The 17571-nt window shown below is 42.4% G+C and overlaps 1 protein-coding gene and 1 pseudogene across 1 annotated transcript; both read left to right on the forward strand.

The window, feature by feature from the left end:
• The first annotated feature begins 8255 nt into the window (after window positions 1-8255).
• On the forward strand, window positions 8256-14240 carry LOC100279871 (uncharacterized). The gene is made up of 17 exons (NM_001152824.1): window positions 8256-8473; window positions 8627-8744; window positions 9305-9454; window positions 9772-9882; window positions 9961-10044; window positions 10490-10588; window positions 10684-10734; window positions 10801-10850; window positions 11308-11389; window positions 11798-11892; window positions 11982-12048; window positions 12144-12194; window positions 12739-12834; window positions 13003-13101; window positions 13197-13226; window positions 13315-13380; window positions 13694-14240. The coding sequence occupies exons 1-17, from the start codon at window positions 8313-8315 to the stop codon at window positions 13778-13780; spliced, it is 1497 nt and encodes a 498-aa protein (NP_001146296.1). The 5' UTR covers window positions 8256-8312; the 3' UTR covers window positions 13781-14240.
• Window positions 14241-14749: 509 nt separating this feature from the next.
• Window positions 14750-17170, forward strand: LOC103634622 (probable phospholipid hydroperoxide glutathione peroxidase 6, mitochondrial; annotated as a pseudogene).
• The last annotated feature ends 401 nt before the right edge of the window (window positions 17171-17571 follow it).

Here is a 17571-nt window from a genome sequence, read left to right on the forward strand (position 1 = left end):
GCTAGCACCCAATCTGAATCTCTTAGTGCATCATCCACCCTGTATGGCTCAATAGAGGACACAAAAGAGTAATGTTCACAGAAATGAGCAACCCGAGATCTAGTAGTTACCCCGTTATGAATGTCACCAAGGATGGAGTTGACAGGATAATCTCGTTGGATTGCTTGGTGGACTCTTAGGTGTGGCGGTCTTTGACCCTGATCATCTTGATCATCTTTCTTGTCTTGATCGACTTCATCTCCCCCTTGATCCTTGTCCTCCTCTTGAGGTGGCTCATCCTCTTGATCTTCATCATCTTGAGCCTGGTCCTCATCTTGAGTTGGTGGAGATGCTTGCATGGAAGATGATGGTTGATCTTGTGCTTGTGGAGGCTCTTCGGATTCCTTAGGACACACATCCCCAATGGACATGTTCCTTAGCGTGATACACGGAGCCTCTTCATCATCTAGTTCATCAAGATCAACTTGCTCCACTTGGGAGCCATTAGTCTCATCAAACACAATGTCACAAGAAACCTCAACTAATCCAGTGGATTTGTTGAAGACTCTATATGCCATTGTGTTTGAGTCATAGCCAAGTAAAAAGCCTTCTACAGCCTTAGGAGCAAATTTAGATTTTCTACCTCTTTTAACAAGAATAAAGAATTTGCTTCCAAAGACTCTAAAATATGAAACATTGGGCTTTTTACCGGTGAGGAGTTCATAAGATGTCTTTTTAAGGATTCGATGAAGATATAACCGGTTGATGGAGTAGCAGGCGGTGTTAATCGCCTCAGCCCAAAGCCAGTTCGGTGTCTTGTACTCATCAAGCATGATCCTCGCCATGTCCAGTAGAGTTCTATTCTTCCTCTCCACTACACCATTTTGTTGAGGTGTGTAGGGAGAAGAGAACCCATGCTTGATGCCCTCATCCTCAAGAAAACCTTCAATTTGTGAGTTCTTGAACTCCGTCCCATTATCGCTTCTTATTTTCTTGATTCTCAATCCGACCTCGTTTTGAGCCCGTCTCAAGAATCCCTTTAAAGTCTCTTGGGTTTGAGATTTTTCCTGCAAAAAGAACACCCAAGTGAAGCGAGAATAGTCATTCACAATTACTAGACAGTACTTACTCCCGCCGTTGCTTATGTAAGCTATCGGGACAAATAGAACCATGTGGAGTAGTTCCAGTGGCTTGTTTGTTGTCATTATGTTCTTGTGTGGATGATGTGCGCCAACTTGCTTTCCTGCTTGACATGCGCTACAAACTCTGTCTTTCTCAAAATGAACAATTGTTAGTCCCAAAATGTGTTCTCCCTTTAGAAGTTTGTGGAGATTCTTCATTCCAACATGGGCTAGTCGACGATGACAGAGCCAACCCATATTAGTCTTAGCAATTAAACAAGTGTTGAGTCCAGCTGTGTTATCATTAAAATCAACTTAATATAGCTGACCCTCTAACACTCCTTTAAATGCTATTGAATCATCACTCCTTCTAAAGACAGTAACACCTGTATCTAAAAATAGACAGTTGTAGCCCATTTTGCATAATTGGGAAACTGAAAGCAAATTGTAATCTAAAGAATCTACAAGAAAAACATTGGAAATAGAATGATCAGGTGATATAGCAATTTTACCAAGTCCTTTGACAAAACCTTGATTTCCATCCTCGAATGTGATAGCTCTTTAGGGATCTTCGTTTTTCTCGTAGGAGGAGAACATTCTTTTCTCCCCTGTCATGTGGTTTGTGCATCCGCTATCAATTATCCAACTTAAGCCCCCGGATGCATAAACCTACAAAACAATTTAGGCCTTGTTCTTAGGTACCCAAACAGTCTTGGGTCCTTTGATGTTAGAAACAAGCACCTTGGGTACCCAAACACAAGTCTTTGACCCCTTGTGTTTGCCCCCAACATATTTGGCAACTACTTTGCCTGATTTGTTAGTTAAAACATAAGATGCATCAAAAGTCTTAAATGAAATGTTAGGCTCATTTGACGCAGTAGGAGTTTTCTTCTTAGGCAATTTAACATGGGTTGATTGCCTAGAGCTAGAGGCCTCATTCTTATACATAAAAGCATTTAGCTCTTTAATCTTAGAAACTAAATTGTCGTTTTCAGTTCTAAGACTAGCAAGTGAATCATTACAAGCATTTAATTTTTCAACCTTAGCAATTAAACTAGCATTCTCAGTTCTAAGGTTTGAAATAGTGTCATGGCAAATGCTAAACTCCTTAGTTAAATTTTCATTTTTCTCTACTTCCTGAGCATAAGCATTTTTTACTTTAACATGCATTTTGTTTTCTTTAATAAGGAATTCCTCTTGGCTGTTTAAGAGTTCATCCTTCATGAATGGCTCCTATCAATTGCATGTTAAGGTTCGCAAAAAGGGTAAGCAAATCATCTTCATCTTCACTAGAACTACCCTCATCACTAGATGTAGTATACTTGGGGCGGTTCTAGTTTGTACCTTCTTTTTGCCGTCCTTTGCCATGAAGCACTTGTGGCCAATGTTGGGAAGAGAAGGCCTTTGTTGACGACGATGTTGGCGGCATCTTCGTCAGAGGAGGAGCCGGTGGAGCTCTCGTCGGAGTCCCATTCCCGACACACGTGGGCATCGCCACCCTTCTTCTTGTAGTACTTCTTCTTTTCTCTCTTCTTCCCCTTCTTGTCTTCGCCCCTATCACTATCACTAGACATTGGACATTTTGCAATAAAATGATCGGGCTTACCACACTTGTAGCACACCCTCTTGGAGCGGGGTTTGTAGTCTTTTCCCCTCCTTTGCTTGAGGATTTGGCGAAAGCTCTTGATGATGAGCGCCATTTCCTCGTTGTCGAGCTTGGAGGCGTCGATGGGAAGCCTATTTGATGTAGACTCCTCTTTCTTCTCTTTCGTCGCTTTGATGGGTTGCACCTCAGGTGTTGAGGTGGCGCCTTGCTCTAAGTTGACGATGTGTTTGGAGCCTTTGATCATTAGTTCAAAGCTCACAAACTTTCCAATTACCTCCTCGGGAGACATTAGCTTATATCTAGGATCACCACGTATTAATTGAACTTGAGTGGGATTATGAAATACGAGGGATCTAAGAATAACCTTGACCATTTCATGGTCATCCCATTTTGTGCTCCCAAGGTTGCACACTTGATTGACCAAGGTATTGAGCCAGTTGTACATCGCTTGTGGCTCCTCTCCTTGGTTGAGGATGAATCGACCGAGCTCCCCCTCGATCGTCTCCTGCTTGGTGATCTTGGTCACCTCATCTCCTTCGTGCGCGGTCTTTAGGACGTCCCAAATCTCCTTAGCGCTCTTTAACCCTTGCACCTTATTATGCTCCTCTCGACATAGAGAGGCGAGGAGTATAGTAGTCGCTTGGGAGTTAAAGTGTCGGATTTGGGCAACCTCATCCGAATCGTAATCTTCGTCCCCTACATTAGGTACCTGCGCTCCAAACTCAACAATGTCCCAAATACTTGTGTGGAGTGAGGTTAGGTGATGCCTCATTTTATCACTCCACATACAATAATCTTCGCCATCAAAACATGGTGGCTTGCCTAATGGAACAGAAAGTAATGGGGGTGCGCTTATAAATACGGGGATAACGAAGTGGCATCTTACTATACTTCTTGCGCTCATGGCGCTTAGAAGTGACGGACGCCGCATCGGAGCCGGATGTGGAGGGCGACGAAGAGTCGATCTCGTAGTAGACCACTTTCTTCCTCTTCTTCTTCTTGTCGCCACTCCGATGCGACTTGACGTGGGGAGGGGATTCCTCCTTGCCTTTGAGGCCGGACTCCCTTGATGGAGCCTTCCCGTAGCTTGTGGCCTTCTCGCCGGTTTCCATCTCCCTCTTGGCGGATGCTCCCGACAACACTTCGAGTTGTTAGACTCTAATGAAGTATCGGGCTCTGATACCAATTGAAAGTCGCCTAGAGGGGGGATGGATAGACAGAATCTGAAAATTATAAACTTAAGCACACACTATAAACCGGGGTTAACATTAGAATTAAATCAGAGTCCGAAAGAGAGGGGGAAACAAATTAACCAAGAAATAAAGCGGATGAACACAGTGATTTGTTTTACCGAGGTTCGGTTCTAAAGAACCTAGTACCCGTTGAGGTGGTCACAAAGATCGGGTCTCTTTCAACCCTTTCCCTCTCTCAAACGGTCACCTAGACCGAGTGAGCTTTCTCCTTAATCAAACGGGTCACTTAGACCCCACAAGGACCACCACACACTTGTGTCTCTTGCTTTGATTACAATTCTCTTGGGAACAAGAATGAGGAAGGAAGAAAGCGATCCAAGAAACAAGAGCGCAAAGAACACGAATAAACTCTCTCTCAAGTCACTAGGTGAGTGAAATGTATTTGGGACTTCGAGAGGCTTTGATTCTATTGAAAATGTGTCTAGGAGTGAATGCACTAGCTCTTGTATTGAATGTGAAGTGCTGGAAACTTGGATGCTTGGAGTGGTGGTGGTTGGGGGTATTTATAGCCCTCAACCACCAAAGGACCGTTGGGGCAGACTGCTGTCGATGGGCGCACCGGACAGTCCGGTGCGTCAGCCACGTCACCCAACCGTTAGGGTTCGGGAGCTTCTGACTGTTGGAGGCTTTGTCCTCTAGTGGCACCGGACGGTCCGGTGTGCCTCTAATGGGCAGCTCTGCTCTACCGCGCACTATTGTGCACTGTTCATCTGAATCTTCAGCTTTTGCAGGCGACCGTTGCGCGAAGTAGTCGTTGCTCCGCTGGTGCACCGGACAGTCCGGTGGCACACTGGATAGTCCGGTGAATTATAGCGGAGCACACTCTGAGAAACCCGAGAGTGGCCAGTTTACTCTGGTACGAACCTGGTGCACCGGACACTGTCCGGTGGCACACCGGACAGTTCGGTGCGCCAGACCAGGGCACACTTGATTTCTTTGCTCTTTTGTATTTGAACCCAATCTTTAATCTTTTATTGGTTTGTGTTGAACCTTTATGCACCTGTATAGTATATAATCTAGAGCAAACTAGTTAGTCTAATATTTGTGATGGGCATTCAACCACCAAAATTAATACTGGGAAAAGGTTAACCCTATTTCCCTTTCACCTGCGCGCTAAGGCCTAGTTGTGATAGGTCATGAGTGTGTCGTAGGTAGGGCTAGAAAAAAGCTCGAGGCTCACGAGTCTGATCTGGCTCACTCAGATTCGGCTCGGCTCGGAGAGGTTCGTGAACCCAAACGAGCCCGAACCGAGCCTACTTTTATGGCTCGCTCAAACAGCAAGCTCAGCCGAGCCAGACTGATCCCAAGTTGGCTCGCGAACCGGGCAGATCATGCAGTACTTATGTCGTGACACTATTACATTATTGTGTTATTGATTTATTTTCATATTTTTATGGACTTAATACTATATATAGTTTAAAATATGTTCATGTATTTTGGTACATATTTTCTATTTTATATATAATGGAAATATACAATTTATGCTCTAAATTGGATTTAGTGTGGTGGCTCGCGAGTCGGCTCGAGAGCCTGATCTCCGAGCTTGGCTCGCTAGGTGACCGAGTCGAGCTCGGATCACTCGTTTCTAGCCCTAGGCATAGGCTGAGGGGCACGTGGGCCATTAATGCGTCACAGTCCGAGGGGTTGGTAGGTTATGAGTGCTATGTGGTTCGAGGGGTTCGTAGGTCATGAGTGAGAGGCGGACTGGTGCCTCCGCAGGGGCTCCGTGCGAGGCATAGTTAATGATGTCGATCATTTATGATGAGTCAGTCTTGGGCCAGGCATGGGATCCAGTCGAGTGGTTTCCCTTCGACACGTCTAGCCCCCTATCAGGTTCCACCATGCCCAACGACCGGCTCGGTGCCGCAGGGTTCGTCTGGGGGCGGGTGCCTCCAGAGTGGACGTTATCCATCTTCTCCAGGCGACCAATGGGCTCTAGCGACCAAGAGCTTTCCCTTAGCGCGCTCCCTGACCAATGGGCCCTAGGGACCGGGGATCATATCACCGATAGTAGCCCTAGAGGGAACAATGTCTCTCTTCGAAGGCTGATGAAGGGTCGGGCAACATTTCGTCCTTCCACCTTTTGAACGATCATGGTGTTTATTCATCCTCCGAACTAGAGCCATTTTTATGGCATCTGGTCATCTCTCGGGGTGGAGTCAGGCGCTTCTCCGCCCCTTTATAAACTCCGGGGGTCCTTTGCTTGTTGGTTACCCTTGACCTCCCTTTCTCTTTGGCCTCTTCCTTGAGCGCACCTCCGACCGGTTGGTGATCGGATCTTAGGTCGTCAGGATGTCGCGCTCCGTGGACCACAAGCCGAGGTAGGTCTCTTCCTGAAGGTTCCCGCGACTCCCTTCTCAGGTTTGACATCATTCTCCCTCCTCCTTTCGTTACAGTGCGGTCACTGCCGACCAAGGGGTTGCGCCACCTGTCGTGCTATTATGGCTAGACTCCTTGTCTCCTTCCCCTCTCCCTCAGGCGTATCTAGGGAGTTGCGACGCCTCCCGCGCGACACATGCATAGGAGGTCGCCGAGGCTGAGGCCGAGCTGCTCCGCGTGCAGCTTACCAAAGCTATAATTTACGCATCAATTGATGGACATTTCATATGTATGAGTGGTGCTTATGACCTATGAGTTAAATTGATGATTAATGAACTATGTCTATTCATTAAATTGGTCTATAAGACTATGACTGTGGATTAAACTGGTGAACATATGTATAAATTATGAATTGATGAGTGATAAGATGTGTTGTGTTACATTGACGTGTATGTGAAACTATGAGTATAATTACAAGTTGCTATTACTAAATTGGTTTGAAAAATAACTAGAAATTATAATTATATATATATATATATATATTTGCAGTGATTTGCGAGCTTAACGAGCTAGCTCGAGCTTGTAAACAAGCCGAACCGACTCTTTATATTAACGAGTCAAATCGAGCCGAGCCAAGTTGGCTCCCAGCTCTAGTGGGCAATGCGCCAACCTGCTACTGCAGCCGTGGTGCTTGCACAGAAAATGGAAGACGCTGGCGACCGCCTGGGGTTCCACTAGGGGTGGGTATTTTAAAACCGAAACCCGAACCCGAACCGGAACCGAACCCGTCGGTCTATTCGGGTTTTTGGGTTCGGGTTTGGTTCCTATAAGTGCTATATTTCGGGGTATAGGTTCGGGTTCGGTTCCTAACCTTTCAAACCCGAATAGACCGAATAACCTGAAATATTAAAAAGCTCTAAATATATGATGATATTATTATATAATTTATGAAATTATTAGCTAAAAATTATGATATCATTTTAACAATAGTATATATATCTATGTATGCTATTTTTTATAGTCAATTGTTGTAATAATAGTACTTCCAATTAATTACTCATTGTATATATTTTAACAAAAGATACTAGTCTCTCTACTAAATCGAACCGAAATTGTGAGTCTATTCAGGTTCGGTTCCTAAAATTATTTTGAAAATTTCGGTTTTCATTTTTTTAAAATCCGAAATTTCATAAACCCGAATAGACCGAACCGAATGCCCAACCCTAAATTCCACACACGCCGCGACCGCCCCCGCCAGCAGCATATGTTACGTGAGCTACGTAGGAGTATAATGTGTATTACTTTTTTTGGATTTAATAGTTTTAAAAAGATCCCAATTTTATGAATTGAAAGATTTATTTTTGGATCTCTAATTTAAAAATAAGTATATTTTATGTGATTTAGAGCACAATAAAATATTCTATTACAATAGTAAAGTCTTAAATATATATTATAGGGCAGCCCACTATAGTAAATACTTGAGCCACTTGAGATGTTGTCTTATAATTTTTGAATCAAATTTTATAAAATGAAGTATTGTTGAAATAGTTTTTCCTACCGGAGTCGTATATTTTAATTTGAGACATCAGTTTGATATATTATTAGAGATGCTTTTAATGTTAGAGTCCTATACTTCAAATTAGGACTTATAGGGTAGTCTAACCCCGAAACAACTATACTAGTCCTTTTTTTTTAAAAAAAACTATCCTATCGTCCTATTGGGACTGCGTATAACAAAAAACAAAAGCATTCAACCGTGGACGGTCTAAAAAAAGCGTCTCCTCTAGTTTTTTTAAGAAAAACGTAGCCAATCAGATCCAACTTTTCCAGCAAGGCAGCCAATCAACCACCTACCACCACCCGATGCAGAATGCACGCGTGAGATCCGCCCATCAAAGCTCCCTGGTTCCCTGCCTCCTCTGTATACTAACTCTCCTCTCTCCCAGAGTCCCGGTCAGCTCGACTGCTCCAGTTCTTCCCATTTCCCAGCCGCCGCGGCGCCACGCAGACCTAGCAGAGAAACACCCACCCGAGATGGCGATGGCTCTGCGCCGCCTTGCGGGCGTGTCCGGATCGCCGTCGGCCTCCTCTGCCGCGGCCACGGTGCTACTCCGGTCGGCGCTGACCCGCCCGATCTCCACCGGCTTCCGCGAGGAGCGCGACACCTTCGGTCCCATCCAAGTCCCCAACGACAAGTGCGTGGTTTTCCCCCTTGCCTCCATAGATGCATAGCAGTTTATTCCGTTGATCTACTTTGTCGCGTGTTGTTTTGATCTGCTGGTTTCGCCGGCAGCCAAGATGATGTGGATGACCTGATGGTTTTTCCTGTTGTGTTCTGTTTCGGGCAGGCTGTGGGGCGCGCAGACGCAGAGATCGCTGCAGAACTTTGACATTGGCGGGGAGCGTGAGAGGATGCCCGTTCCCATCATCCGTGCCTTTGGCGTGCTAAAAAAGTGCGCCGCTAAGGTACAAAGTCAAACTGTTTTTTTTTCTGCACGTAGTGGGTGGCTAGATGCATTTCGTTGATTATCCCTTGTGGGCACTGCAAGCTGTAAAGCAATTTCTGTATTCCATGGAAGGAACGTTTGTCATAAGCAATGCGTGATGTGCCCAAATCCCATCTGCTTTATTATTCAGTGGTTATGATTGTATTTTGGAGTATATAAGATCACAACTCTGGATTTTCCTGTTTGTTGTGAGCCACCAAATATCTGTTTGCTTAACTTATTATAAGATCACAAATGGGATATTCTAGTTACAACTTACAACTTATATTTTGTTTGACTTATTGAATGTCACAAGACTACTTTCTAATTTCAGATAAATTCCATATTAGGTAGGCGCCTCTCACTTTTTTATTATCAATTTCAGATTGCTCTGTAGATCACATTAGACACGGTTATTTAGTGCCAGCTCGAACTTTTCTATATACATCCAACATTTCACTTTGGTATTTTGTAGGCTGCTTGGAAGTACTATCATTTATGTATGGATTAATGGATACCTTTTCCTTTTTTCTTTTGAAGGTGAATATGGACTATGGCCTTGATCCAACAATAGGGAAGGCCATAATACAGGCAGCTGAGGAGGTCGCAGAGGGAAAGTTGGATGATCACTTCCCACTTGTTATCTGGCAAACTGGCAGTGGCACACAAAGCAACATGAATGCCAATGAGGTCGGTGTCCTACACACCCAATATTTTTACTTCAAATCTTCCATAAAAACATCAATTTTAAAGTAGTATAGCTGTTTTTTTTTTGAATGGCAATCCCTGCTAAAGTGTGAAAAGTTAAGCTTCACTGTCCAAACACATGGCAAACTGAACCAACCTCCATTTGTGCTCCACTCTTCTGATTATCTCTAATTCTCTAATCTCTATGCAAAATAGTATTTAGTTTTCCTGTAAGCTAATGTTCATGTGAATTTTATTGTGAACCTATCATGCTTCTGCCAACTGTGCTATATTGTTTATGATCTCTTTTCCGAATTCAGGTAATTGCAAATAGGGCATCTGAGATCCTTGGACACAAGCGCGGTGAGAAGTTTGTGCACCCAAATGACCATGTGAATAGGTCACAATCTTCAAATGATACATTTCCCACTGTAAGCCTTAACTATTTTTATTTCAGTATTACTATTACTGCTGCAGATGTTTATTATTCATGGCATTGACGTTTCCAGGTAATGCATATAGCGACGGCCGTTGAGATACATTCGAGGTTTATCCCAAGTTTGCAACAGTTGCATGATTCACTTCATTCGAAAGTATTAACTTCTCCTTTCCTTAGGAACTATTTTACTATGCTTGTCAGTTGTCAAATGCCTTCCATAATTATATTGTGACCGTTTTGTAGTTTGTACTATGCTTGTTAGTTGTTAAGTGCCTTTTGTATAACTATATCATGACCTATTAATATTATATTATCCTACTGTGAATTTGTGCCTATTGATTATATCCACCTGCTGATTAGGGATTCAGATTGAAGTTGAAACATTAGAAATTTAGAAAATCATCAAAGATCTTAATATTTCGACATTGCTTGTACAAGAACTACATAGCGTGGCTCCTAACTATGTACAAGTTCTGTAGCAGTCCATTAGAGTCGCTTAATTCTTTTCCTGATTGAAGTTCGTATTAATAATTAGGTGCTTCATACCAATTTGTACATGCTAATGCTAATGTTTTGGATTTGCTAACGTGACTGTGCAGACTATTGAGTTTAAAGACATAATTAAAATTGGACGTACACATACCCAAGATGCCACCCCATTGACTCTTGGCCAAGAATTCAGTGGCTACACTACACAGGTAGGATTTATTCTAGCATCTTTTGTTGTCTTATTTATTAACTACGCAGTTAAGATTAACAGGTAGACTTATTAACTATTTAAGATTCTATGCAGGTCAAATATGGAATTGACCGCATTAATTGTACATTACCTCGGATGTACCAGGTACTATACTGCTAATGTTTGTTTTCTTTACAAATTAACACTACTGATAATTATTTTGCTGAGCAGCTTGCTCAAGGTGGAACTGCAGTTGGAACTGGCTTGAACACCAAGAAAGGGTAAATTGTCAATTAATGTTTGAGATAATTTGTTTACATTGATACATTTGACCGATAAATTTCAAATTTGGTTTTTGTTTCTAAATTTTATTGAGTTACCTAGTAGTCAATCACCAATTGCCTCTGGAAGAAAATTCATGTAACCTTGCCATCCAGAGTGCAATGAATAACCCAGGTTAATCTGTCAGTTCGAATTTTCGAATTAGTTTCATTACTATCTAGTTTCTTTTTCCAGTTTCATCTCCTATGTCTACTTCTGGATTAAAAGAAGTGGGATATGGAGATTTGAGTATCCTCCCAAATTGTTTTTTTTCTTTTATATGGTTAATCATTACCAATCTTATGGACTTATGGTACTTGGTTTAGGATTACTTTGAAACAGAGTGTTAATTCCATGCTTTACCTAAGGCGTTCCTTTCATTTATTTAAATACCTAAATCCAATCTGTCTTTTTCAGATTTGATGCCAAAATAGCTGCTGCAGTGGCTGAGGAAACAAACCTACCCTTTGTGACAGCAGAGAACAAGTTTGAAGCTTTGGTTAGTAACAGTGCACATATATAAATCTTACTCTAATTTGTTACTGCATATAGACAAGGAATTTGTTACTGTTTAGCAGTTGGAAGGGCATTTTTGAATATGTTGCCTCACAAAATGAAAATAACAAATAGTTACGAACTGAAATCAACTGACACAAATATCATCTGTTCCCAAGTTGAGTGGACGAAATATTAACATGTGTATGTCATTTTCATTTATTTTATTTAATTCTAGTTGTTAGGCTTTGTTCTTTGTAGAAGCAAAATCCAACCACTTATTTGTATAGTGTATTTAATATGGCTTTCGGTTTTATTGTCTGGCTACTTTTCCTTCTAATTTTATATTATTCAGACTATATTCTATTGTTTCATCACTATATGTTTTCATCAGTTTTTTCCTTATAAGTAGGCAGCACATGACGCTTTTGTTGAGAGCAGTGGTGCCGTAAATACAATTTCTGCATCTCTTATGAAGATAGCAAACGACATACGTTTGCTAGGAAGGTCGTTATTCCAATCTTCTATTTTTTATAACATATGATTTTCTCTAGCATTCTGGGGGCATGCACTAAATATTTCCAACACAATCATAGTGGTCCTCGGTGTGGTCTTGGTGAACTAATCCTACCAGAAAATGAGCCTGGGAGCAGCATTATGCCTGTAAGCAGACTGTTATTATATCATGATATGGTTTTTGTATGTTGATCAACGGAAGACAGCATTGTGAAGCTTCTGTTTCAACTTGTACTTTTCAGGGGAAAGTTAATCCAACCCAGTGTGAGGCTCTGACAATGGTTTGTGCACAGGTACAAAATTTAATGTTTGAAGAAAATTCTAATCTCCATATTCCTTGTGAGGACTACATATTCATCTATTATGTTGTTTATGGTTAAGGTGATCTGCACCTCATAAGTCATAACTACCTTCCAGCTTGCTTAGATAGTCAGAAACATTTTTAGGGAGCAGTTGTTGTAATTTACTGTAGGAAATTACATAGATCTGAGTCATATAATTTGTCTGATGCAGTGCTTTTTACTATACTTTTAAAACTAAATGTTGGATAAGGAACAATTGCATCTGAATAGCGATCAATAACAAATAATTGAGTTGATAAAAATGAATTCTTTTAGCATATCTGACAAATGAAATATGCTTATACGAGGGGCCCTCCACCTTTACTTTTTGCAAATAAGCTGAAATCTTGGTACCTGACTGTGGCTGCTGCTGAAGCTGAACCATATTTGTCTTGACATTCTATTTCTTCTGCATTATTTACTCTAGCATATGCATCTGACTATATCTGAATTTTAATAATTTCAAATAACTGTCATTTGGTTGATGGCATTGCAGGTTATGGGTAATCATGTTGGTGTTACAATTGGTGGTGCCAATGGGCATTTTGAACTGAATGTTTTTAAGCCAATGATCGCAGCCGGATTACTTCGAGTATGCTTTCTACTATCATACTTCAATACGGTTAATTTACTATAGGGACTCTTTCTAGCCTCATAACCCTCTTGTTGATTTAGGTACATAATGTTAATATATGAGTTGGTAACTTTAACCTCGTGATTTTTACTGCAAATGTCTTATAACCTTTCCCTTTTTCAACAGTCATTGAGGTTGTTAGGGGATGCATCCGTGTCCTTTGAGAAAAATTGTGTCAGGGGAATTCAAGCAAACCACAAGAGAATTTCACAACTTTTGCATGAGGTAACAATCCATGACATTTTTTACTGAGTACTTGCAAATGATTTGTGTATACTGTATAAGGTGCAATACTTATTTCTCTTCCTTTTTTTGTCCAGTCTCTGATGTTAGTGACATCTTTGAACCCTGTAAGTAAAATGAAAATTTACCTTTTTTAAATATCTGTTTGTGGTTGTAAAAAGTAGTGAGCCATGCTTACTTTTTGAACGATTGCAGAAAATTGGCTATGACAATGCTGCAGCTGTTGCTAAGAAAGCCCACAAAGAAGGAACCACGTTGAAGGTGATCTTTCGTTACTTATTTCACTTTGCCTTGGCCTTGCTCTGTGGTGTATTACGTGCTATCTTAGCTTAGGTGACTTGCGCATGTTGATATCTTGGCCTGGTTGGCTGAACTATTCAATTCTTAAGGCATTAGATATCTTGAATGACATTAAATCATGTGATATAAGTTCATTCTCCATTCTCTTGTTTATTCTTATCCTCCTAGAGTACCACCTAATCATGGGAATTGTATTTTGTGTTGATTTCACATTTTTTAAACTTCTCTCATGGTATTATACACTAATCCCTTCTCTATTTTATCTTTTCCCCAGGAAGCTGCATTAGACCTTGGAGTATTAACGGAGCAAGAATTCCATGAGCTTGTCGTCCCGGAGAAAATGATTGGTCCTTCTGATTGATAACCCCATGTTCACTATGTTTCTTTGAAGCATTCAGGTTGCCACATCCGCGAGTTCTGGTGGCCCTGTGTTTCCAAGTTAATGATTCTAGCGCACCCATAAATAAAGCAAATAATTTTTCATATGGTCATTAGGTCCTCACCGTACCGCACTAGAGAAATGATTTTTGCATGGCGGATGGTATCTGAGAAAACAGTTGTATTCTTGTTCAAATAGGGAGCAGTGCACTTTGATTCATGAGGCGCCTTCCATTATCTTGGCATCAGTCAACCTTTTCTTGCCAAGTAGCTAGTGCTATGTAACAAGTGACATGGCAACCATGTATAGAAATTATTTGCATGGGTTTGTGTTCTTGCCAGGTAGCTAATGTTATGTAATAAGTGACAAGGAAACAATGTCATGAATTATTTGCATTGGGTTTTGACGAGTGAAATAGAAATATACGCCCTGTTTTAGTTTTCTTTTTAGGGCTAGTTTGACCACTCCATTTTTCCAAATTTTTATTTTTACAAGGGAAATGAACTAATTTTCCTTGTAAAAATAGAAACACCTTCAGAAAATGAACTAATTCTCCTGCCTGTTGGCGTGTTGCCCATGGAAACCTGGAAGGTAGTCATCCTACGTCATTCTCGATCTTTGATCCAGGGTCGAATCCTGTTCAGACATATGGAGCAAAGGCAGTGAGGCCGTGCTTATATTAGTCGGCGTGAACTACAATGCCGGGCAGCTGGAGGAAGATGCTGAGGTTTATGCTCTCCCGTACGACTTTCCTGTGGTTCCATTCCCCTTGTACCGATCAAGAATCTCGTCAAGCTGCGGCTCTGCCTGCCTCAGATGATGGCGCAACACCAACCACAATGCAACCAAGGCGACAGCAACCTCGATCGTAGCTACAGCTAGCAGCCGCGGCGCAGCGTAGACTGCTCGGCTGATCCGCTATACTATAAAACGGGATCGAACCCACACGCATCCTCCCAGCAGGTGGCTGTCTGTGGCTCTCGCCTTGGTATATCCTCCTCCGACCGGGCTCCGGCAATCCGTCATGGCTGCCGCCAGCTCCGTCCACGGCTTCACCGTCAAGGTCCGGCCGCCTGCTAGTGCTAGCTAGTAGTTCCCTTGGAAAACTAATGCGTGCGAACGGTGATTCGATCAGAAGTGCATGCGTTATCACATTGCCTGTGTGTGTGTGTAGGACGCAAGCGGCGAAGACGTGCACCTGAGCACCTTCAAGGGCAAGGTTCTCCTCATCGTCAACGTCGCATCACAGTGGTAATACTACATACAGCCACCATGCAATATTATGTTCCCTCTGTCAGCACATATAGCATGCATCTGAGCGATTGCCTACGCAATGTAACTGTTGTTTCCTTACAATGACACACAGTGGCCTGACCAACTCCAACTACACGGAGCTCGCCCAGCTACACGAGATGTACAAGGACCAGGGTGAGTCACTAGTACAGAGAAGTTCTATAGTGGCGGTTGTAAACCTATTTATAGTGGCGTTTTTCGTAACCGCCGGTTGTAAACCTATTTATAGTGGCGTTTTTCGTAACCGCCAGTGCTAGGGGCCAGTAGAAATCATCATTTGTACAGGCGGGTAACTGAGGACCGCCAGTGAAAATCAATTTTCACTGGCGGTCGGCGTAATAAAACCGCCAGTGAAAATCGATTTTCACTGGCGGTCGACGTAATAAAACCGCCAGTGCAAATCGTTTCCAGGAAACATAAAACATATTTAAAAAATAGTTAAAAAAATTATTGTTATTAGGCCCACCCCACGCTACGCGGTTGCTAGTATTCGAAGCGGCGACCTCACCCTCGCGCGTACCCTCCCCTACCACTCCGTCTATGACATGTCTTGTGTCTAGTTTGTAGTTGTTTTCTCCACATATTACAACCATTTGAGTGTAAATTGCTTATTTGAGACCCTAAACGAATTCAAAAAAACAAGTTGTCAACTACAAAGATAAATAACTTTTGAAGTTCTAAAACTTTTATTTTGACACTTTTTTCATCCGAGGTAGTTTGCAAAATTTGAATTTTAAATTTGACATACTTAGATTCAATTTTTGAGAACCGAAATGAGTTCAAATAAAAAAGTTGTCAACTACAAAGTTTCATAACTTTTAGAGATCTACAACTTTTATTTTGGTGGTTTTGTCATACGAGGCCGTTTGAAAAACTCGAAAAATTAAGGATAAAAATGATTTCTAGTGGCGGTTCCTTAAGAAAACCGCCACTAGAAATCGTATTTCTAGTGGCGGTTCCTTAAGAAAACCGCCACTACAAATCATGGATTTCTACTGGCGGTTTTCTTAAGGAACCGCCAGTAGAAATACGATTTCTAGTGGCGGTTTTCTTAAGGAACCGCCACTAGAAATAACACAGTCGGTGGTGAAGCGAAACCGCCTGTAAAAATATATTGTCCCCGCAGGCTTTGAGCCTTTTTGTACTAGTGAGTCTCGGTCGGTCGGTCGCCTTTCAGAGAGACATCGACCGAATCCAGTTTCTCTTCTGGTTCTGCCCGTTTTCCTCACGTAATTAATTTGGGTCGGTTATGATTCATAATTTGGCGGACGTGACGACGGACGACCTTCAGATTTCGAGATCCTTGCGTGTTGCGTTCCCGTGCAACCAGTTCGGCGGGCAGGAGCCCGGCACGAGCGAGGAGATCGCCCAGCTCGTCTGCGCTCGCTTCAAGGCCAAGTACCCGATTCTTCACAAGGTAAATTTAAATCTGTGCGCGCAAACCTTCTTATAAAATTCTGGGTTTCTTCTTCTTCTTCTTCTTCTTTTGCATGTCCAAGCTGAAATAGACAACGATCGATCACATGCAATTAACGACACGTTTTCGTCGTTTGTTTTTTGCCGGCCGTAAGGTCGATGTGAACGGCGAGGACGCTGCGCCCATCTACAAGTTTCTGAAGTCCAGCAAGACCGGCCCCATGGGCGAAGACATCAAGTGGAACTTCGCCAAGTTCTTGGTGGACAGACAGGGGCATGTCGCCGAGCGGTATGCTCCGACCACCTACCCACTCAGCATCCAGGTGAGTGAGGAGGCGCGCGCGGTTCAGCTTCCTCGATTGGTCATCTCATGTGATCTTACTACAACACTGACTTTTTGCGTACCCGCAGAAGGACATCAAGAAGCTGCTCGGCGGGAGCTATTGAATTGAATATCCGGAGACAATAGATAGATGCATGCACTGCCACTTGAAACGCCTGAAATAAGCTTGCTATGTTTCTACCAGATAGTTTTGATAAATAACATGGTCGTCGCCTCGTTTGTAAATTAGCATGCATCAGAATCGGTTGAAAGAAGCTTGTAAACTGTAACCGTGCATGGCTCCTTCCTTCTTCCGAATTATATATTGGGATAGCAATCTATTTCTCTCGCAATCTAAAAAAACTCTCTAGCAAATATTGATCTATCCGGCAGTGTCATTTATGATATTTTTAGCTTTAATATCAAATTATTTACAATCGCCCCGTGGGCGGCAAAGCTGGTCGCTAGTTTGAGACCTAAGAGTGAGGGTTCCTATATGCACCGAGGAGATAAGGCCCCTGAGAAGTGGGGGGCCAGGGCGGTGACCCCGAGCATTAGTGTCGTGGTACGGTAGTGTTGAGCGCCTTGCGCGATAGTGTCACTCGATAAAAACGGTTCAGAATGAGATAAAACTTTGTGAGCGTAAAGATAGAGATAATCCAAGGGTGTTCTAGAAGTTTGAGCACTTAGATCAAAGACGAAGAATCGGAATAGAAAACTCGAACTCGAAAAGGAGTTTTCT

Source organism: Zea mays, chromosome 1 (genome assembly GCF_902167145.1).
Source record: "Zea mays cultivar B73 chromosome 1, Zm-B73-REFERENCE-NAM-5.0, whole genome shotgun sequence".
Taxonomy (NCBI): Eukaryota; Viridiplantae; Streptophyta; class Magnoliopsida; order Poales; family Poaceae; genus Zea; species Zea mays.